The following is a 15,612-nucleotide window of genomic DNA, read 5'->3' as shown; positions in this document are numbered from 1 at the left end:
TTATTTATTTAAGAGCAAGCGAGAGAAAGAGAGAGCGTGAGCCAGAGGAGGGGGAGAGGGAGAGGGAGAGAGAATCCTCAAGCAGACTCCTCGCTGAGTCTGGAGCCTGACACAGGACCCTGAGATCGTGACCTGAGCTGAAACCAAGAGTCAGATGCTTAATGGACTGAGCCACCCAGGCGCCCCTAAAGAAAGCACTCTTTTTTAAAGCATGTTGGAACATTTACCAACTTATTCAGTGTGATTTAATATTTTGAGCTTTTTTTTCTCTTTCTCTCTTTTTTTTTTTTTTACTGTGGTAAAAAAACATGTAACAAAACTTACCATCTTAACAATTTCTATGTATTTTAAGTTAGTGTTAAGTATTCTCATGTTGTTATGCAACCGATTTCCAGAACCTTTTCATCTTGAAAAACTGAAACTGTACCTGTTAAACAATAACTCTCCATTTCCTCCTCCCCCAGCCCCATGGCAGCCACCATTCTATTTTCTGTTTCTATGAAGTTGACCACTCAAGATACTTCAGATAAGTGGAATCATACAATTTTCGTCTTTCCGTGACTGGCTTATTTCACTTAGCATAGTTCCTCAAGGTTCATCAATGTAGCACATGTCAGACTTTCCATCCTTAAAGGCTGAATAATACTTCTGTATATGTATATGCCATATTTTGTTTACCCACTCATTTGTGAGCATTTGGGTTGCTTGTCCTTGGCTATTGTGAATAGTGCTGTTATGAACAGAGGTGTGCAAATATCTCTTTGAGATTCTGCTTTAATTTTTTGGATATATACCCAGAAGTAGAATTGCTAGATCACACGGCAATTCTATTTTTAATCTTTTGAAGAACCTATATACTGCTTTCTACAGTGGCTGCCCCATTTTACATTCCCATCAGCAATGCGTGAGGGGTTTTAATTTGCATTTCGCTAATGATTAGTGATGTTGAGCATCTTTTCGTATGCTTATTGGCCATTTATATATCATCTTCAGTATCTTCAGCTTTTCGAAGTACATTTTTAGGGAGAAATGCACAGACGTAAACATTGGAGATGAATGGACTTTGTTAAGTCTAAAGGCGAAAGGAACTGCCATAAGTATTGTACCCTAGTTGATAAAGTTGTTTTTCACAGAGGTACGGGTTAACAGTTCTAATAGTATTTCAGTTTTGCAAGATGAAGACGTTCTAGAAATCTGTTTGACAACAATGTGAATATAGTTAACGCTATTGAATTGTATGCTTAAAACTGGTTAAGATGGTAGATTTCATGTTACATATTTTTGGCTGCAAGTAAAAGAAGAAGTTAAACATAGAGTTACCATATAACACAGCAATTCTACTCCCTCGGTATACACTCAAGAGAGTTGAAAAACCTGTAACCATGCAAAAACCTGTACCCAGCTGTTCATGGCAGCATTATTAATAATAGCTAAAATGTGGAAAACAGACAAATAATCATCAGATATAAGCAGAACTTATGGGTAAGCAGAACTGGTGTATCTAGGCAGTGGGATATTATTTAGCCTTGAAAAAGGAGTGAAGCGCTGATACATGCTGCAACATGGACGGGCCTCGGAAACATGCTAAGTGAAAGAAGTCAGACACAAAGCACACATGTGTGATTCCAGAATGATTTGCAAAAGAGGCAAATCTATAGAAACAGAAATTAGAGTAGTGGTTTCCAGGGGCTAGGGGAGGAGGGGATGGAGAGTTGCTGCTGATAGGTATGGGGGTTTCTCTTTGAGGTGATGGCAATGTTCTGGAGTTAGTTAGCAGTGAGGACTGCACAATCTTTGAAAATACTAAAAACCACTCAATTGTACACTTTCAAAGGGTGAGTTGTATAGTACGGACGTTATATCCTCATTTAAAAAAAAAGAAAAAATCACCATATAACAGTAATTTCACTATATGTTACTAATGGTATGTACTATAGGAAAAAAAAGAAAAAAGTTTTCTTATATATATTATATGTATATATATGAAAATAAATATATAATGTGTGTGTATATACACACACGCACTACTTTCAGTAATTTTTAAAGAGGAAAATTTTTAAAAGGAAATTTGGCATAGGGCTCTTAGCATTTACCATTAACTTTATATGATAAATTAAAAAATATTTGTATGTCAAGTAAGTGTCATAAACCTCCATCTGACGTGTGGAAAGTCTTATTTGAAAGATGTGAATGGGACTTACTCTTCTTGTAAGGTATTAAGAATGTTTGTAGCATTCCATATGTTTCTTAAGCCTTTTAAAGGTTGTGAAATAACTCCGAAAACATGAAGGTACAATTTAGTGAATTGTGAAATGTAGCCACCCAGCAGGACCCTTCCTGATCATACTTCTTTTTAAAAAATATTTTCTAATATAATTTGAAATTCTCGACCTTAGCTTTTAGTTCCTTAAAACTAGTGTGCATTGTTATTTTACAGCTTGGGCCTCGTTTTCAAAATCTGGAGTCCCTAGGGTCTTTTATTGTCTTGTTATTTCTGTTGGTTCTGGTTTATGGCGTCTAGGCTCCTAATATGTCTCCTTATTTTGTTGAAATCCCAGGATGATGATATTTTTCTCCGGAGAGGATTTTTGTTATTTCTGACAGGCACCTGAGGGCGTTCATAGTCAAGGACACAGTTCTCCAAACGTTTGTAAAGACAGCGAATGTTTTAGGCTTTGAGGGTTGTAGAGTTTACGTTGCAGCTGCTCACCTGTGCTGTTGTAGTTGAAAGCAGCCATAGACAATAGGTAAATGAATAGTCATGGCTTTGTTTCAGTAACATTTTACTTAGGGACATGGAAATTTGAGTTTCATATAGTGAAATATATATGAATCCATATATATATTCATATAATGAATTTGAATTTCGTGTGTCCTGAGGTATTCTTTTTTTTTGAACTTACCTGCTTTTTCCAATCATTTAAAAAATGTAAAAATGATTCTTAGCTCACAGTTCATTCAAAAATAGGCGATAGGCCACATTTGGCCACATCTGGCCTACAGGCCTTAGTTTGCTAACCTCTGGTTTGGGACCAGTGTTTGAGGTTTCTAGGCCTGTAATGTAAAAAGTTGTGAAACCAGTGTAGCGCTCGTCGCAAAATTGGGAGGGGCTCAGGGAATTGTCAAAGGTCCCTGTCCTTAGTGAGCACTGAACAGTGATGGAGCCAAAGATTAGCGGAGCCCAGCCTCTCACCTGGATCAGCCGTTCCAGTTGCCTCCCGGCCCCAGCCAGGCTCACTTGCACTTTTTCTGGGCTCCAGTCTTTCAGGTCTCAGTCCACTAATTCTTCTGCATCTTGACCATTTGATGTTTTTAAGTTTTTGTTTTTTTCCATCCAGCTTTTAAGTTGTCTTCAGCAAGAGGGTTTGTCTGGGTTACTTATTCTGACAGTACTAGAGGCCAGAAGTGTTTGATCTGTTTTCATTTGAGCTGTTGGTTTTGGGGTTTTTTTTCCTCCTTTCTTTTCAGATACCTGAGTTTAGGGAGGACACAAATAGAGTTGAGGAAGAGAAAAGAGAAAGAGAAAATATGTTTTAAACATGTTTGTCCTTGCAAATGAAGAAGAAAGTATAGATAAATATAATGAATATCCCTAACCCATGTTTTATCTAATTATTTTCTTTCTCTTTCAAATTTTTATAAGAACAAGTAAATGCCGCAACTGATAGATTCATTTCTATGGTCCCTTGTGAAGGTATATATGAAACATTAGTGAAGTAGCCATTTACTAATGAGAAAATTGATGTAATGATTGGTTAATGTTTTTGGAAGTCAGCTGTCTTTATAAGGATCTTACAAATGTATCCCTTTGAACTAAAACTAAATAAGAAGTAAGGAATGTAGAAGTTGTGTTTATACTGACAGAACTTTTATGCTCTCAGGCAGTCTTGAAGCTCCAGCTTTTGTCTTCGATAGAATCCAGACATGCAAGTGACACAAGGGGCTGGTTATATGCTGCCCTGTCGCTGCCCCTCGCCTCCCTTCCCACTCCCAATTTTCACCTTTGTATGTGGCCTCAGGTCTGCTCCAGACACATTTTGGAAAAAAATTGCAGAGGGCTAAAGTGTTATCTGTGAGTGAACATGGAAGAAATATGGACATTTTTCACCTCTTGGGACTCCTATCCACACTGCTTCTTGTCATTGTAATCTTTTCCCCCCTACATCACATAATACTCCTTTAAACTGTTCCCCCGCCCCTTTATGTCCTTTATCATATTCTTCTAATATTTGTCCAGTTTTCTCGAACTACTCTCCATTTCGTAATTCTGTCCAGGAGTCAGATTACCTCATCATGGCTACTGAGGAAAGTAAAATAATAGCTACCATTTACTGAACACCTGTGGTTTGACAAGCATTGTTGTGTGTATTTATGATACAACTATGTCAAAGAATAGAAAAGCTGAACATCTTTTAGTGAAATCGGGTGGAGTAGAGAATGATAGCTCAGATCCTACTCTATAGCTTAGGAGACACTTGGACTTAGGAAGCTGCTGGTATGACTTGCCATGTTAACATTGTTGATGCTCTTGTTGGGTCGTGAATATGTGTGTCTGTGAGCTATGAAATAATACAGTGAAGAGATGGCCAGCATCCTCTAAAGCCCTTTGGGATGCTAGGAGTTTTTCCTTCAGAATTTCTCTGAAAGTTCTTACTTACCTCATTACTTAAAACACTATTTTGTTTGTAGGTTTGGGGAAGCTAGGCTGGAAATCGAAAAGATTCTAATGGGAATTTTTTAAGTTCCTAACCAGTGTCTTAAAGGTAGACTTTCACAGCACAAAACTGCTTTGGACGTCTATGATCGTAGTTCATCACACTAATTTTCAGATGATTAATTTTCTCATAATCACAACAGAACACTTGAATTGGACTTTTATGAAAGATGATGAATTTTGACTCTGTGTTTTGTGAAGCTACAGTATCAGCCACCTGTAGTATCTTTAAGGTTTTCAGGGACAAGGAACATATCTCATCTTTCATGTCTACTGACGACACCCAGAAGTAGAGCTGTGTGCTCTGGCTATGAAGACAAGGCTGGTAGGAAAACTATTTTCCTGTGACCCTAGCTCTTCAAGTTTTTATGTGTTCCTTCTTGAATTTTTTCTTTTAGGTTGTACCCACAACAGATCATATAGATACAGAGAAATTGAAAGCCAGAGAACAGATTAAATTCTTTGAAGAAGTTCTCCTGTTTGAGGATGAACTTCATGATCATGGAGTTTCAAGCCTGAGTGTGAAAATTGTGAGTACTATGATTTTTTTAAAAATTAACATGGTCAGGGGCGCCTGGGTGGCACAGCGGTTGGGCGTCTGCCTTCGGCTCGGGGCGTGATCCCGGCGTTATGGGATCAAGCCCCACATCAGGCTCCTCTGCTGTGAGCCTGCTTCTTCCTCTCCCACTCCCCCTGCTTGTGTTCCCTCTCTCGCTGGCTGTCTCTATCTCTGTCGAATAAATAAATTTAAAAAATCTTAAAAAAAAAATTAACATGGTCGGAAATGTAAGACTCACTTAGAGTCACACTGTCTTAACATGGTGTCATGTAAAGTATCACTTGGGTCTAGAGTACCTCTTCATATCCGTTGTAAAGTTCACAAAGTCTTAGCATATTCCTAAGACTTCAGTTTAGCCGAACATTTTCTTTTAAGAGCTGCCTGGCTACTTTGTAGTTTGTCTGCTTACTATTTAATCTGAATGAAAATTATGGCTTCAGTTTCACTTTTGCAGTAAAAATTCTATTGAAACGATCTGCAGGCAGCACCATGGATATAGGACTTTCACTGCATCAGAAACTGCGCTTTCCAACTTCAGCACAGAAATAGAAAACAAATGACACGTGTAAATGCCCTTCTCCTTTTGTATTCTTTTCTGCCTGGAGGACACACTACTTCCATTTACAATGTTATTGGTGGAACGTGTTCAAACAGAACAATACAGAGCTCATTAGCAGTTACTCATGTGTGTTTACTATTAGGTCATAATTGGGTTTCTAACACTTTATAGAAAAATTTCAACTGAAGCTTTGTATTGCATGGCTTGTCCCTTAGGACCCAGTGAAAATGTCATCTCCTGTGTAAGGCACACAACAGCTCCCCTAGGCAGAGTTAAATATTCCTCTGCCAGACCCCTGTAAGTACTGTTTATTAGACCCCTCGATTATAGCACTTACCATAAGGTATATCAAAGACAGGGCCCCACCATCAGAAATTGTGCTTGGAGCGTAATGGTTGTGGGTGTTGTGGTTGAAATGATAAGGAATGAGAACAGTAAATCAACACAGCAATATGTTTTAAAGTCAAGTTTTTCTGTACAATCACAGAATTTTAGAATTGTAATGAATGTGTAGGGAATCGCTTAGTCTAACTTCTGTGTTTTATAGACAAGGCCCAGAAGTTTGGTTTATCTAGGGTCATGAAACTAATTAGTGACAGTTTTCTTTGTACCACCTAATATCTATCATTATTCTGCCATTAGATAATTGTTTTGTTAGCACCTTACTCCCTTGTTCACCTGTAACACCGCCCCCCAATTCAGTTCTTGTCATTTAGATTTGTTCACTTTCCAATGTATCCAGTCATGCACCTTTCTACTTGCCTACCCACCTACTATGACTAATTGACTATGTGGAATGTTCCTTGTGGGTTTGCATATCTGGGTGTGCATTTGTATCCAAGTAGGTGGCTATTCCTTGATGTATCCAAGTGGGTAGCTATGTGGGGAGCGCATGTGTTTTTGAGGGTGAAGGAGTTGGAGAGGATGGGCATGAATATATTATGTGTGTACCAGAGTGAATAGTAACTAAGTCTCAAACTGAAGAGTAAGGTCATCTTAACATGTTCTTTTTACCTCCTGTAAATTTTTATTTTTTATTTATTTTCAAAGATTTTATTTGTTTATTTGTCAGAGAGAGTGAGGGACAGAGAGAGCACAAGTAGGGGGAGCAGCAGGCAAAGGGAGAAGCAGGCTTCCCGCTGAGCAAGGAGCGCAATGTGGAACTTGATCCCAGGACCCCGGGACCATGACCTGAGCCGAAGGCAGCTGCTTAACCAACTGAGCCACCCAGGTGTCCCTATTTTTATTTTTTTTTTAAAGATTTATTTGGGAGAACGCACACGTGCGCGCGCGCGCACACACACACACACACACGCAAGCACAGGTGGGGGGAGGGGCAGAGGGAGAGAGAGAATCTCAAGAATATTCCATGCTGAGCTTGTAGCCCCATGGGGGGGTTATTCTCACCACCCTGAGATCACTACCCGAGCCAAAACCCAAGAGTCCCACGCTGAACTGACTTCACCAGGGCGCTCCTTAACCTCATGTAACTTTTTTTTTAAGATTTTATTTATTTATTTGAGAGAGAGTGTGAGCAAGCATGCACACAAGTGGGGGGTGGGGGGTGCAGAAGGAGAGGAAGAAGCAGTTTCCATGCTGAGCCAGAGGTGGGGCTCCACACAGAGCTCCATCGCACAACCCCCAGATCACGACCTCGGCAGAAATCAAGAGTCTGATGCCCAACCAATGAACCACCCAGGCGCCCCCAAATGAAGTTCCCTTCTATAGAAGCAAAGATTAGCCTGGTAAATATAAATGGAGGAGAAACCAGGAATGCGGTGCCTGGGAAACTAGGGAAGCAGAACTTTTCAAGAAGGACATGAAAGTCAGTATCATTCTGTAGGGAGATCTTAGAATGGGATGGTGTCCACTAGACTACAAACCTTGTTTATTGGTTTTAGCAAGTAAGATACTGTTATTCACCTTGGCAGGTGCAGCTTAAGTTACATGGTGAGGGGGTAAGTGAAGGATGTGGAGGAGCAGACAAGGAGTAGACCAGACTTCCAGAAAGCTTCCTAGATGAGAAGAAACAGAGATGTACCTAAGAGAGGACATGAGGTTGACCGAAGTGTGTGTGCTTTTTGTTTTTTTAAGTATGGGAAGGACTAGGGGTGCCTGGGTGGCTCGGTTGGTTAAACATCGGACTCTTGATTTTGGCTCAGGTCGTGATCTCGGGGTCCTGGGGATCGGGTCCCACGTTGGGCTCCCTGCTCAGCAGGGAGTCTGCTATTCCCTCTGTCCCTGCCCCCACACTTGTGGTTTTGTGCACACGCTCTCTCTAATGAATAAATAAAATCTTTTTAAAAATATGGAGAAGACTAGCATGTTCAGGTGCTCACAGGAAGGAGTCACTTGTAGAGAGAGGAGAGAAAATGAATGGAGCGAGGTTTCAGAGGAGGAGGAAGGCTTTGAGCCTTTACTGTCTGTGAGACACTGGGTTGGAAGAACTCCAGTCTTCTCCTCCCAGGTTCCTCCTTTACTCTCACACTCAGGATGCTTATGACATCAGATGTGTAGGTTTTTCCCCACACCTAGGATTCTGCTACATTAGCTGGATGCCCTGCAATTTAACTCACTATCTACTTGGAGATAGTGTCAGATCCCACAGGCTAAGGGCTTAGTCCCACAAGACGCCAGCCCCCAACCCTGCCTCCTCAGTGCCAGCCACAAGTGCTAGGTCCCTGATTACCCACAACTTCTGTCCAACTTGGCTACAAATTGGAGGTTCCTATGACCTCTTCCCCTTGGATTTGATTATTTGCTAGAACAGCTTACAGGGAACCACTGACTTACGTTTACGGGCTTATTAAAGGATGTGGTAACGGAGGTAGAGGTGAGCAGCCATGTGAGAGATACATAGGGGGAAGTGTGGGATGGTCCAAGTGCAGTGTGGGGGTGCTTCACCCTCCGGATGTGTTCACCAACCTGGAAACTGAACCCCATACTGTTAGCATTTTATGGAGGCTTCCTCACATGGGTATGGTCAATTATTAACTCCATTTCCAGCTCCTCTCTTCTCTCTGGAAAATGAGAATCCAGGCTTCTCATCATGCCCTGGTCTTTCTGGGGGCCATCTCCGACCCAGGTGTTCACCCAGATTTGCTTCATTAGAACAAAAGATGTTCCTGAGTGCTCTTATCACTTAAGGAATTTACACGGGTTTCAGAAGCCTTCCGTCAGGAACCAGAAACAGAGCCCAATATATTTATTTTCTATTATTTCACAGACACCGTGTTAGATATTTTTCAGTATTATCTCTGTATCTAGACAGTGAGAGGACATGGAAGGTCAGAGAAATTAAGTAACTTGCCCAAGATCCGTCACCCAGTGGATCAGTCTGACTCTGCCTTTGCTCATCATCTTCTAGGATCCAGCTCCTGGGGAGGAAGGATTAGCCTTAGGAGAGATGCTTCTTCCGTGGTGATAGGAGGAAAGGGGGACGGGATGTAGGTAACCCACCTCTAGTCCAGTGGTGCCCAAACCTGGAGTTTTATCAGAGTCACCTAGACAGATTAGAGATACAGTTATCTCTTAACACAATGGGACAAAGAGTGTTTCTTGTCTGACTCTCCATAGTACATAGTACACTTGCTGTATGTGCGTTGACTGGAAAGTTGGGTAGACATGTGCGAATGGAGAGAATAGGTCGGGAAAGGCTTTTTAGAGGAGGTGGTCCTGATCTGAGTTTTAGGGGTGTAAGTTTCTCCAGCCTGACCAGGGAGGGGTGGGTGGTAGAACACAGTGACAGTGAGGTGTTTCCTGAGCCGGTTGTTTGTGACAGCTGCCGGCGGCTTCAGGCTGTCATGTTACCAGCCTGTGCCTCAGAATGAAGTACCAGGATCGTTTCCAACCCCCTGCTGGGTACTTACCGTTTGAGGCCATTTAATTGGCCTTTTTACTTAGAACAGTTTCTGACTTCACATTTTTCCCAATTGCTTTCAGATAAAATGTGAACCATCTCAGATTATTTTTCGTGTAACAGAGCTCTCCGAGGAACTCCTAAAAATAAGTATGAAATTTTAAGGACTACCGTATATATTACCCCATGGCTAGGAGTTTGGGGAATGGAATAAGCAGTTGACTCTTGAACAGTGTGGGAATTAGGGATACCAATAACCCTCCCTCAGAAGTTGAAAATCCTTGGGGCGCCTGGGTGGTTCAGTCAGTTAAGCGGCTGCTGTCGGCTCAGGTCATGATCCCAGGGTCCTGGGATCAAGTCCCACAATAGGCTTCTTGCTCAGCGGGGAGCCTGCTTCTCCCCCTCACTCTGCCTCTCCCCCTACTTGTGTCTGCGCACACATGCACTCTCTCTCAAATAAATAAAATCTTTAAAAAAAAAGTTGAAAAATCCTTGTATAACTTTTGACTCCCCCAAAACTTAACTAATAGCCTACAGTAAGACCAGAAGTCTTACTGGTAACATAAACAGTTGATCACACATATTTTGCATGTTATATTTATTATATACTATATTCTTACAATAAAGTAAGCTAGAGAAAAGAAAATGTTATTAAGTGCGTCATAGGGAAGAGAAAATAGAGAAGAGAAAATTTATTGAAAAACATCGGCATATGTGGACTTGAACAGTTCAAACCTGTGTTGTTCAAGGGACAACTGTATAGATATCCTTCACTTTCAAAACGTTCTTGGAATCATCTGGGATAATGGTAGTCATGTTCATTGCCTTTATTCGGTGTTTTAACCTTGGCCAGAAAACTGCTCAGGAGTTTTTGTTTTAGAATTGTAAAGTTAGTTGCTTATGAGTGTTTGTTTTTTTGGTTTCCATAATAATTATAAAACACTCTGAAAAGAAATGATACTGAAATGTGCCTGCTTATATAAACAAAGTAACTTACTTTAGATTCCTGATATTGTTATAGCCTTTTGGGTTGCCTTTAATTTGTTTAATTGTTTCAGGTTTTGAAGTGATTTTACCATCTTAATTTTTAATTCTAAACCTAGACAATTTTAATTAAAAAAAGAAAATTTCCTGTGACACAGATCCCCAGGGAGAAAGAGTAGATTTAGAGCTCTGTGCACCGTGAGGTCTGAGATGTTTTTGCATTTGCTTCAGTGAGTTTCTTAGGAGTTTTGATAATTTTGTGTGAGTGGCATTACCTATATCTAATTACAGGATATTTCAGAAATTAAGTTTTGGGGTTTTTTTCTTTTCTTTCTTTTTTTTTTTTAATTGTATTTATTTGTCAGAGAGAGAGCACAAGCAGGGGGAGCTGCAGAGGGAGGAGAAGCAGGCTTCCTGCTGAGCAATGAGCCAGATGTGGGACTTGATCCTAGGACCCTGGGACCATGACCTGAGCCCAACCGCTTAACTGACTGAGCCAGCCAGGCATCCCAGTTTTGTTTTCTAAATCAGCTTTCAGCTGTTTGTTTTTAGGTTAGGATTTTGTGTTCTAATAGACTGTCCTGCGTAGGGTTTACGGTCGATAGGCTCCTCTAACAAAGATCTAAAGGAAAGCTATTTTCATGCTAATATGTAAGATTTTAGCTTTCAAAGGAAATAAATTCCCTATCTCCCAAATACTGACAATGCCGTTAGGTTTTGTGATGGTTTTTACAGCTAATGGGTAGTTCCATTCTGAGTAGTTGGGAGTGAATGTTGTCCACCTTCTGCTTCCATGTTTTACTTACGAGTCCAAGAATACCAGGTAGGAACATATCTTTCATCTCTGGGGACAAGAAGTTCCACAAAACCTGTGCAGAGGTAGCTTTTGTTGAAATGTAGCCCTGGTGAAATGCCGGAGTTTACAGAGACAGGGCCTAAGAAATTGTTTCTTCACACCCCCTATTTTTATAGATGAAGAAGGAGACTTTGGGGGGTTTAGTAACTTCCTCTAAATTAGTGGTTCTCAACCTAATTACACACATTGCTTTGTTGTTGTTGTTGTTGTTTACCAAGTACTTGAAGCACCCCCTCCCTTTTACTACCCCGAAACATAATTCATAGATAATATAGCCCACCTTCTTTCCAATAAACCAACATGATGTCCTAATTATAAAATAAAAGAGAACTAGAAGGAAATTGATTTAGAATAAAATATGTATTTCAGTATGTAAATGCATAATGTGACTGCACTAAAAGACATAATGAAGTAGTCAGGTGCTTACATTTGCATACTGACTCACTGTGAATGCGACAGCTAGAGGCGGAGGCTGGCCGAGATGCCAGGTATCAGTGAGGGACTCAGATAACTCAGATAACACAGTCAGGACTGCCGCTGGTGATATTATTTTTCAAAAATGGTGAACAGCCCTTAAGTAAAGTTCCAAGTGAGGCAAAGTATAATCTTTCCTTGATTTACAAGGTAATTGCATTCCTGGAAATTGAGTGAATTTTGCATATGTATTGTAAAATGGAATTAGGTTCTAAGGTCAGAACAATATAAATTGTTTTGTTTTGTTTTAACCCCTGTGAATGCTCTGTAAGATATTTGGAAGTTTTCTGGGTTGCAGGATTGGACTTTGTTGTGTAGGATTGTCTGTGCATTATAGAACATCGAACATCTCTAGTCTTCAGCTGCTAAATATTGCAGCTGCTCATCGTTGTGAGAAAAAACACCCTCTCGGGGCGCCTGGGTGGCACAGCAGTTAAGCGTCTGCCTTCGGCTCAGGGTGTGATCCCGGCGTTCTGGGATCGAGCCCCACATCAGGCTCCTCCGCTGGGAGCCTGCTTCTTCCTCTCCCACTTCCCCTGCTTGTGTTCCCTCTCTCGCTGGCTGTCTCTCTCTCTGTCAAATAAATAAATAAAATCCAAAAAAAAAAAACCCACCCTCAGGTATTTCCAAACATCCTGTACAAGAGAACTACCGCCTTAAAATATATACAGTTGAATTGTGCAATTGGGACTAGAACTCGGGTCTTCTAATTCCTAGTCTCCCCTCTGCCATGCTGAAATGATTGCTTCCTGTGTTGTGCCCAGTGTGACTGTTAATAACTAATTCGGAAATTTGAAACAATGTTGCCAATCAGTCTTTCCAATAATTACAGGTAGCACTCTGTCAGGTAGTGATGGCTTGGCTTCCCAGTCAGTTTATCGTGACACAGCAAGTTGTCATAGGTCAGGCTCTTCCTCCAAGCTCTTCTTTATTCTAAGTCTTGCTTTTAAGTCTGTTGCTGATAATCCCATCAGAATGCATTGTGACCGTGAACCTTCTTTCCAGAAAGATAGCTCTAGCCTCTCTTTCCTTCAGGCAGTTGCTAACGAGCACCCATTGTGTGCTGGCTGCTTGTCCAGGCAGTAGGGACGCAGTGATGAACAAAACACCTTTCACTGTTCATGCTCACTGTTATGGAGCCTATGGCCAAGCAGAGGGACATGGGCTTCAGGCCCAAAGCACAAATGGATGTAGTTATAAATCTGCTAGTTTATAAGGGAGTGGAGAGAAGATAACGAGAAATCTACTGTGATTATGGAATGGTAGGAAAGGCTTCTCTGTAGAAGTGACATTTATTTACACTGAGATCTGAAGACAAGTCAATATTAGGTCTGGCAACAGGGTGTGTAAACGTCCTAAGGCAGGGGGCGCCTGGGTGGCTCAGCCGGTTAAGCGTCCGACTCTTGATTTTGGCTCAGGTCATGATCTCAGGGTCCTGAGATGGAGCCCCAAATCGAGCTCTGCACTCAGTGGGAACTCTGCTTGAGATTCTCCCTCTCCCTCCGCTCTCAAATAAATAAATAAATCTTTTTAAAAAATAGTCCTAAGGAAGGAGAGCTTGGCCCATGGCTGGTCACTGTCTAGGCAGTAAAGCCACTGTTATGGGTTATCTTGTTATTTCTTCGCTCTTCATCAATGTTGCTCTGTGCTTGTACAGAATTGCAGGCAGTTCCCTGGCTGTATCTTGCTATTTCGTGCCTCAGAACTTTTTGTGCACGCTCTTTCCTCTTTTTGGAGTTCTCCTTCCCACCCTGAGCTCTTCTTTCCATGGTCAGCTTTCCACCGCCTTCTCTGACTCTCTCCAGTCAACTCAGGTACTTCTTTCTCTGACGGCTTATTGACCCTCTGCATCCTCCCCGTACGTTAGCACATCTTGTTTCTCTGTTTCCCTCTTTGATAAACTTCCTGACCGTTGGGATTGTGTCTTTTTTTTTATTTTTTCAAGATTTTTTCATCTGTTTGACAGAAATATTGAGAGAGGGAACACAAGCACAGGGAGCTGGAGAGGGAGAAGCTCAGCAGGGAGCCTGATGCGGGCCTTGAACCCAGGACGCCAAGATCATGACCTGGGCCGAAGGCAGATGATTAATGACTGAGCCACCCAGGCGCCTCTGGGATTGTGTTTTTTTATTTACATAAATCCAAGACCTACTATAGGAAGAACTGGGCACACTTAGTAGACAATAAGATTTATTTAGTAGTAAATGGTCAAGCACTTTTTTTTTAAAGAAATGGTCTTTTTATTTTTTAAGATTATTTATTTATTTGAGATACAGAGAGTGAGCGAGAGAGCACAAGCTGGAGGAGGGGCAGAGGAAGAGGGAGAAGCAGACTTCCCACTGAGTAGAGAGCCCGATGCGGGACTCGAACCCAGGGCCCTGGGATCATGACCTGAGCCAAAGGCAGATGCTTAACCATCTGAGCCACTTGGGCACCCCTGTTTTATTTATTTTTTTAAAGTAATCTCTACCCCCCAATACGGGGCTTGAACTCATGATGCTGAGATCAAGAATTGCGTGCTCTACCTACTAAGCCAGCCAGGTTCCCCCAAATATACTCTTTTTTTTTTTTTTAGAGGGAGAGAGATGGTGGGGTGGGGGAGTGGGGGAGAGAGAGAGTCTTAAGCAGGCTCCACACCCTGTGCAGAGCCTGACCTGGGGCTCAGTCTCACAGCCCTGAGATCACGACATGAGCTGAAATTTAGAGTTGGACGCTTAACGGGCTGAGCCACCCAGGTGCCCCAAAATATTCTTTTTAAAGATCTAAATATCCCACGCACTATCCAGCCCCTCCTTCCCTGCCACCAGGACCAACCTCACTCTCTCAACTGTCTCTGGCTTTCTGACTTTCTTCAGTGGTTTACACTTGGAAAACAGAAACGTGTAGATACGACACAGATGAAAGATGTTAAGAACATGTTATAATCTGATAAACCAGTCTTTGGCAGTATGAGATAGTACTTAATTGGTTGCGCTGAATTAGACCATTCCATTAAAGGTCTCTTCTCTTTATTTAATGTAAAGTGAATAAGAGACAAGTAACAACAAAGAAATAGGTTATTCTTTCATTTTGGTATTACTGGTGTTGACATTTACTGTAAGTACTGTCAATTTTTAAAGTGAACATTGTAATTTTCATATTACTTAGTGTTTTTTAAGTCTTTTTAACCTCAATATCTTTTGACCTAAAAAATATTTTTCTATTGTAGGAAACTGAAGCCAGGATGTTTATATTATAATATAATATATTGAGCCTTAATTGAAGCTATGACAGAGAACCTCTAGATTAGAGATTTCTTTTTTTTTTTTTTTAAGATTTTATTTATTTATCTGACAGAGATGGAGACAGCCAGCGAGAGAGGGAACACAAGCAGGGGGAGTGGGAGAGGAAGAAGCAGGCTCATAGTGGAGGAGCCTGATGTGGGGCTCGATCCCATAACCCCGGGATCACGCCCTGAGCCGAAGGCAGAGGCTTAACCGCTGTGCCACCCAGGCGCCCCATAGATTAGAGATTTCTATATACTGCTAATTCAGCCTTCCTCTGATGCTTTTAAAAAAATTTTATTTAAAAAAATTATTTTCTTTTATTTATTTATTTATTTATTTAT

General features: G+C 41.2%; 1 protein-coding gene across 2 annotated transcripts in view; it reads left to right on the top strand.

The window, feature by feature from the left end:
* TIPRL (TOR signaling pathway regulator) overlaps positions 1-15,612 on the top strand; it is a 30,441-nt gene that overhangs the window by 9,296 nt on the left and 5,533 nt on the right. For both annotated transcript variants that reach the window (XM_045797460.2, XM_087859054.1), the window contains exon 4: positions 5,113-5,244. In XM_045797460.2, the coding sequence (XP_045653416.1) occupies positions 5,113-5,244 (132 nt within the window). The remainder of the gene's footprint in view (positions 1-5,112; positions 5,245-15,612) is intronic.

Source organism: Ursus americanus, chromosome 2 (genome assembly GCF_024610735.1).
Source record: "Ursus americanus isolate L20-20 chromosome 2, mUrsAme1.1.p, whole genome shotgun sequence".
Classification (NCBI taxonomy): Eukaryota; Metazoa; Chordata; class Mammalia; order Carnivora; family Ursidae; genus Ursus; species Ursus americanus.
The sequence above is the reverse complement of the archived record's forward strand: the minus strand, read 5'-3'. Positions and strand labels throughout refer to the sequence as shown.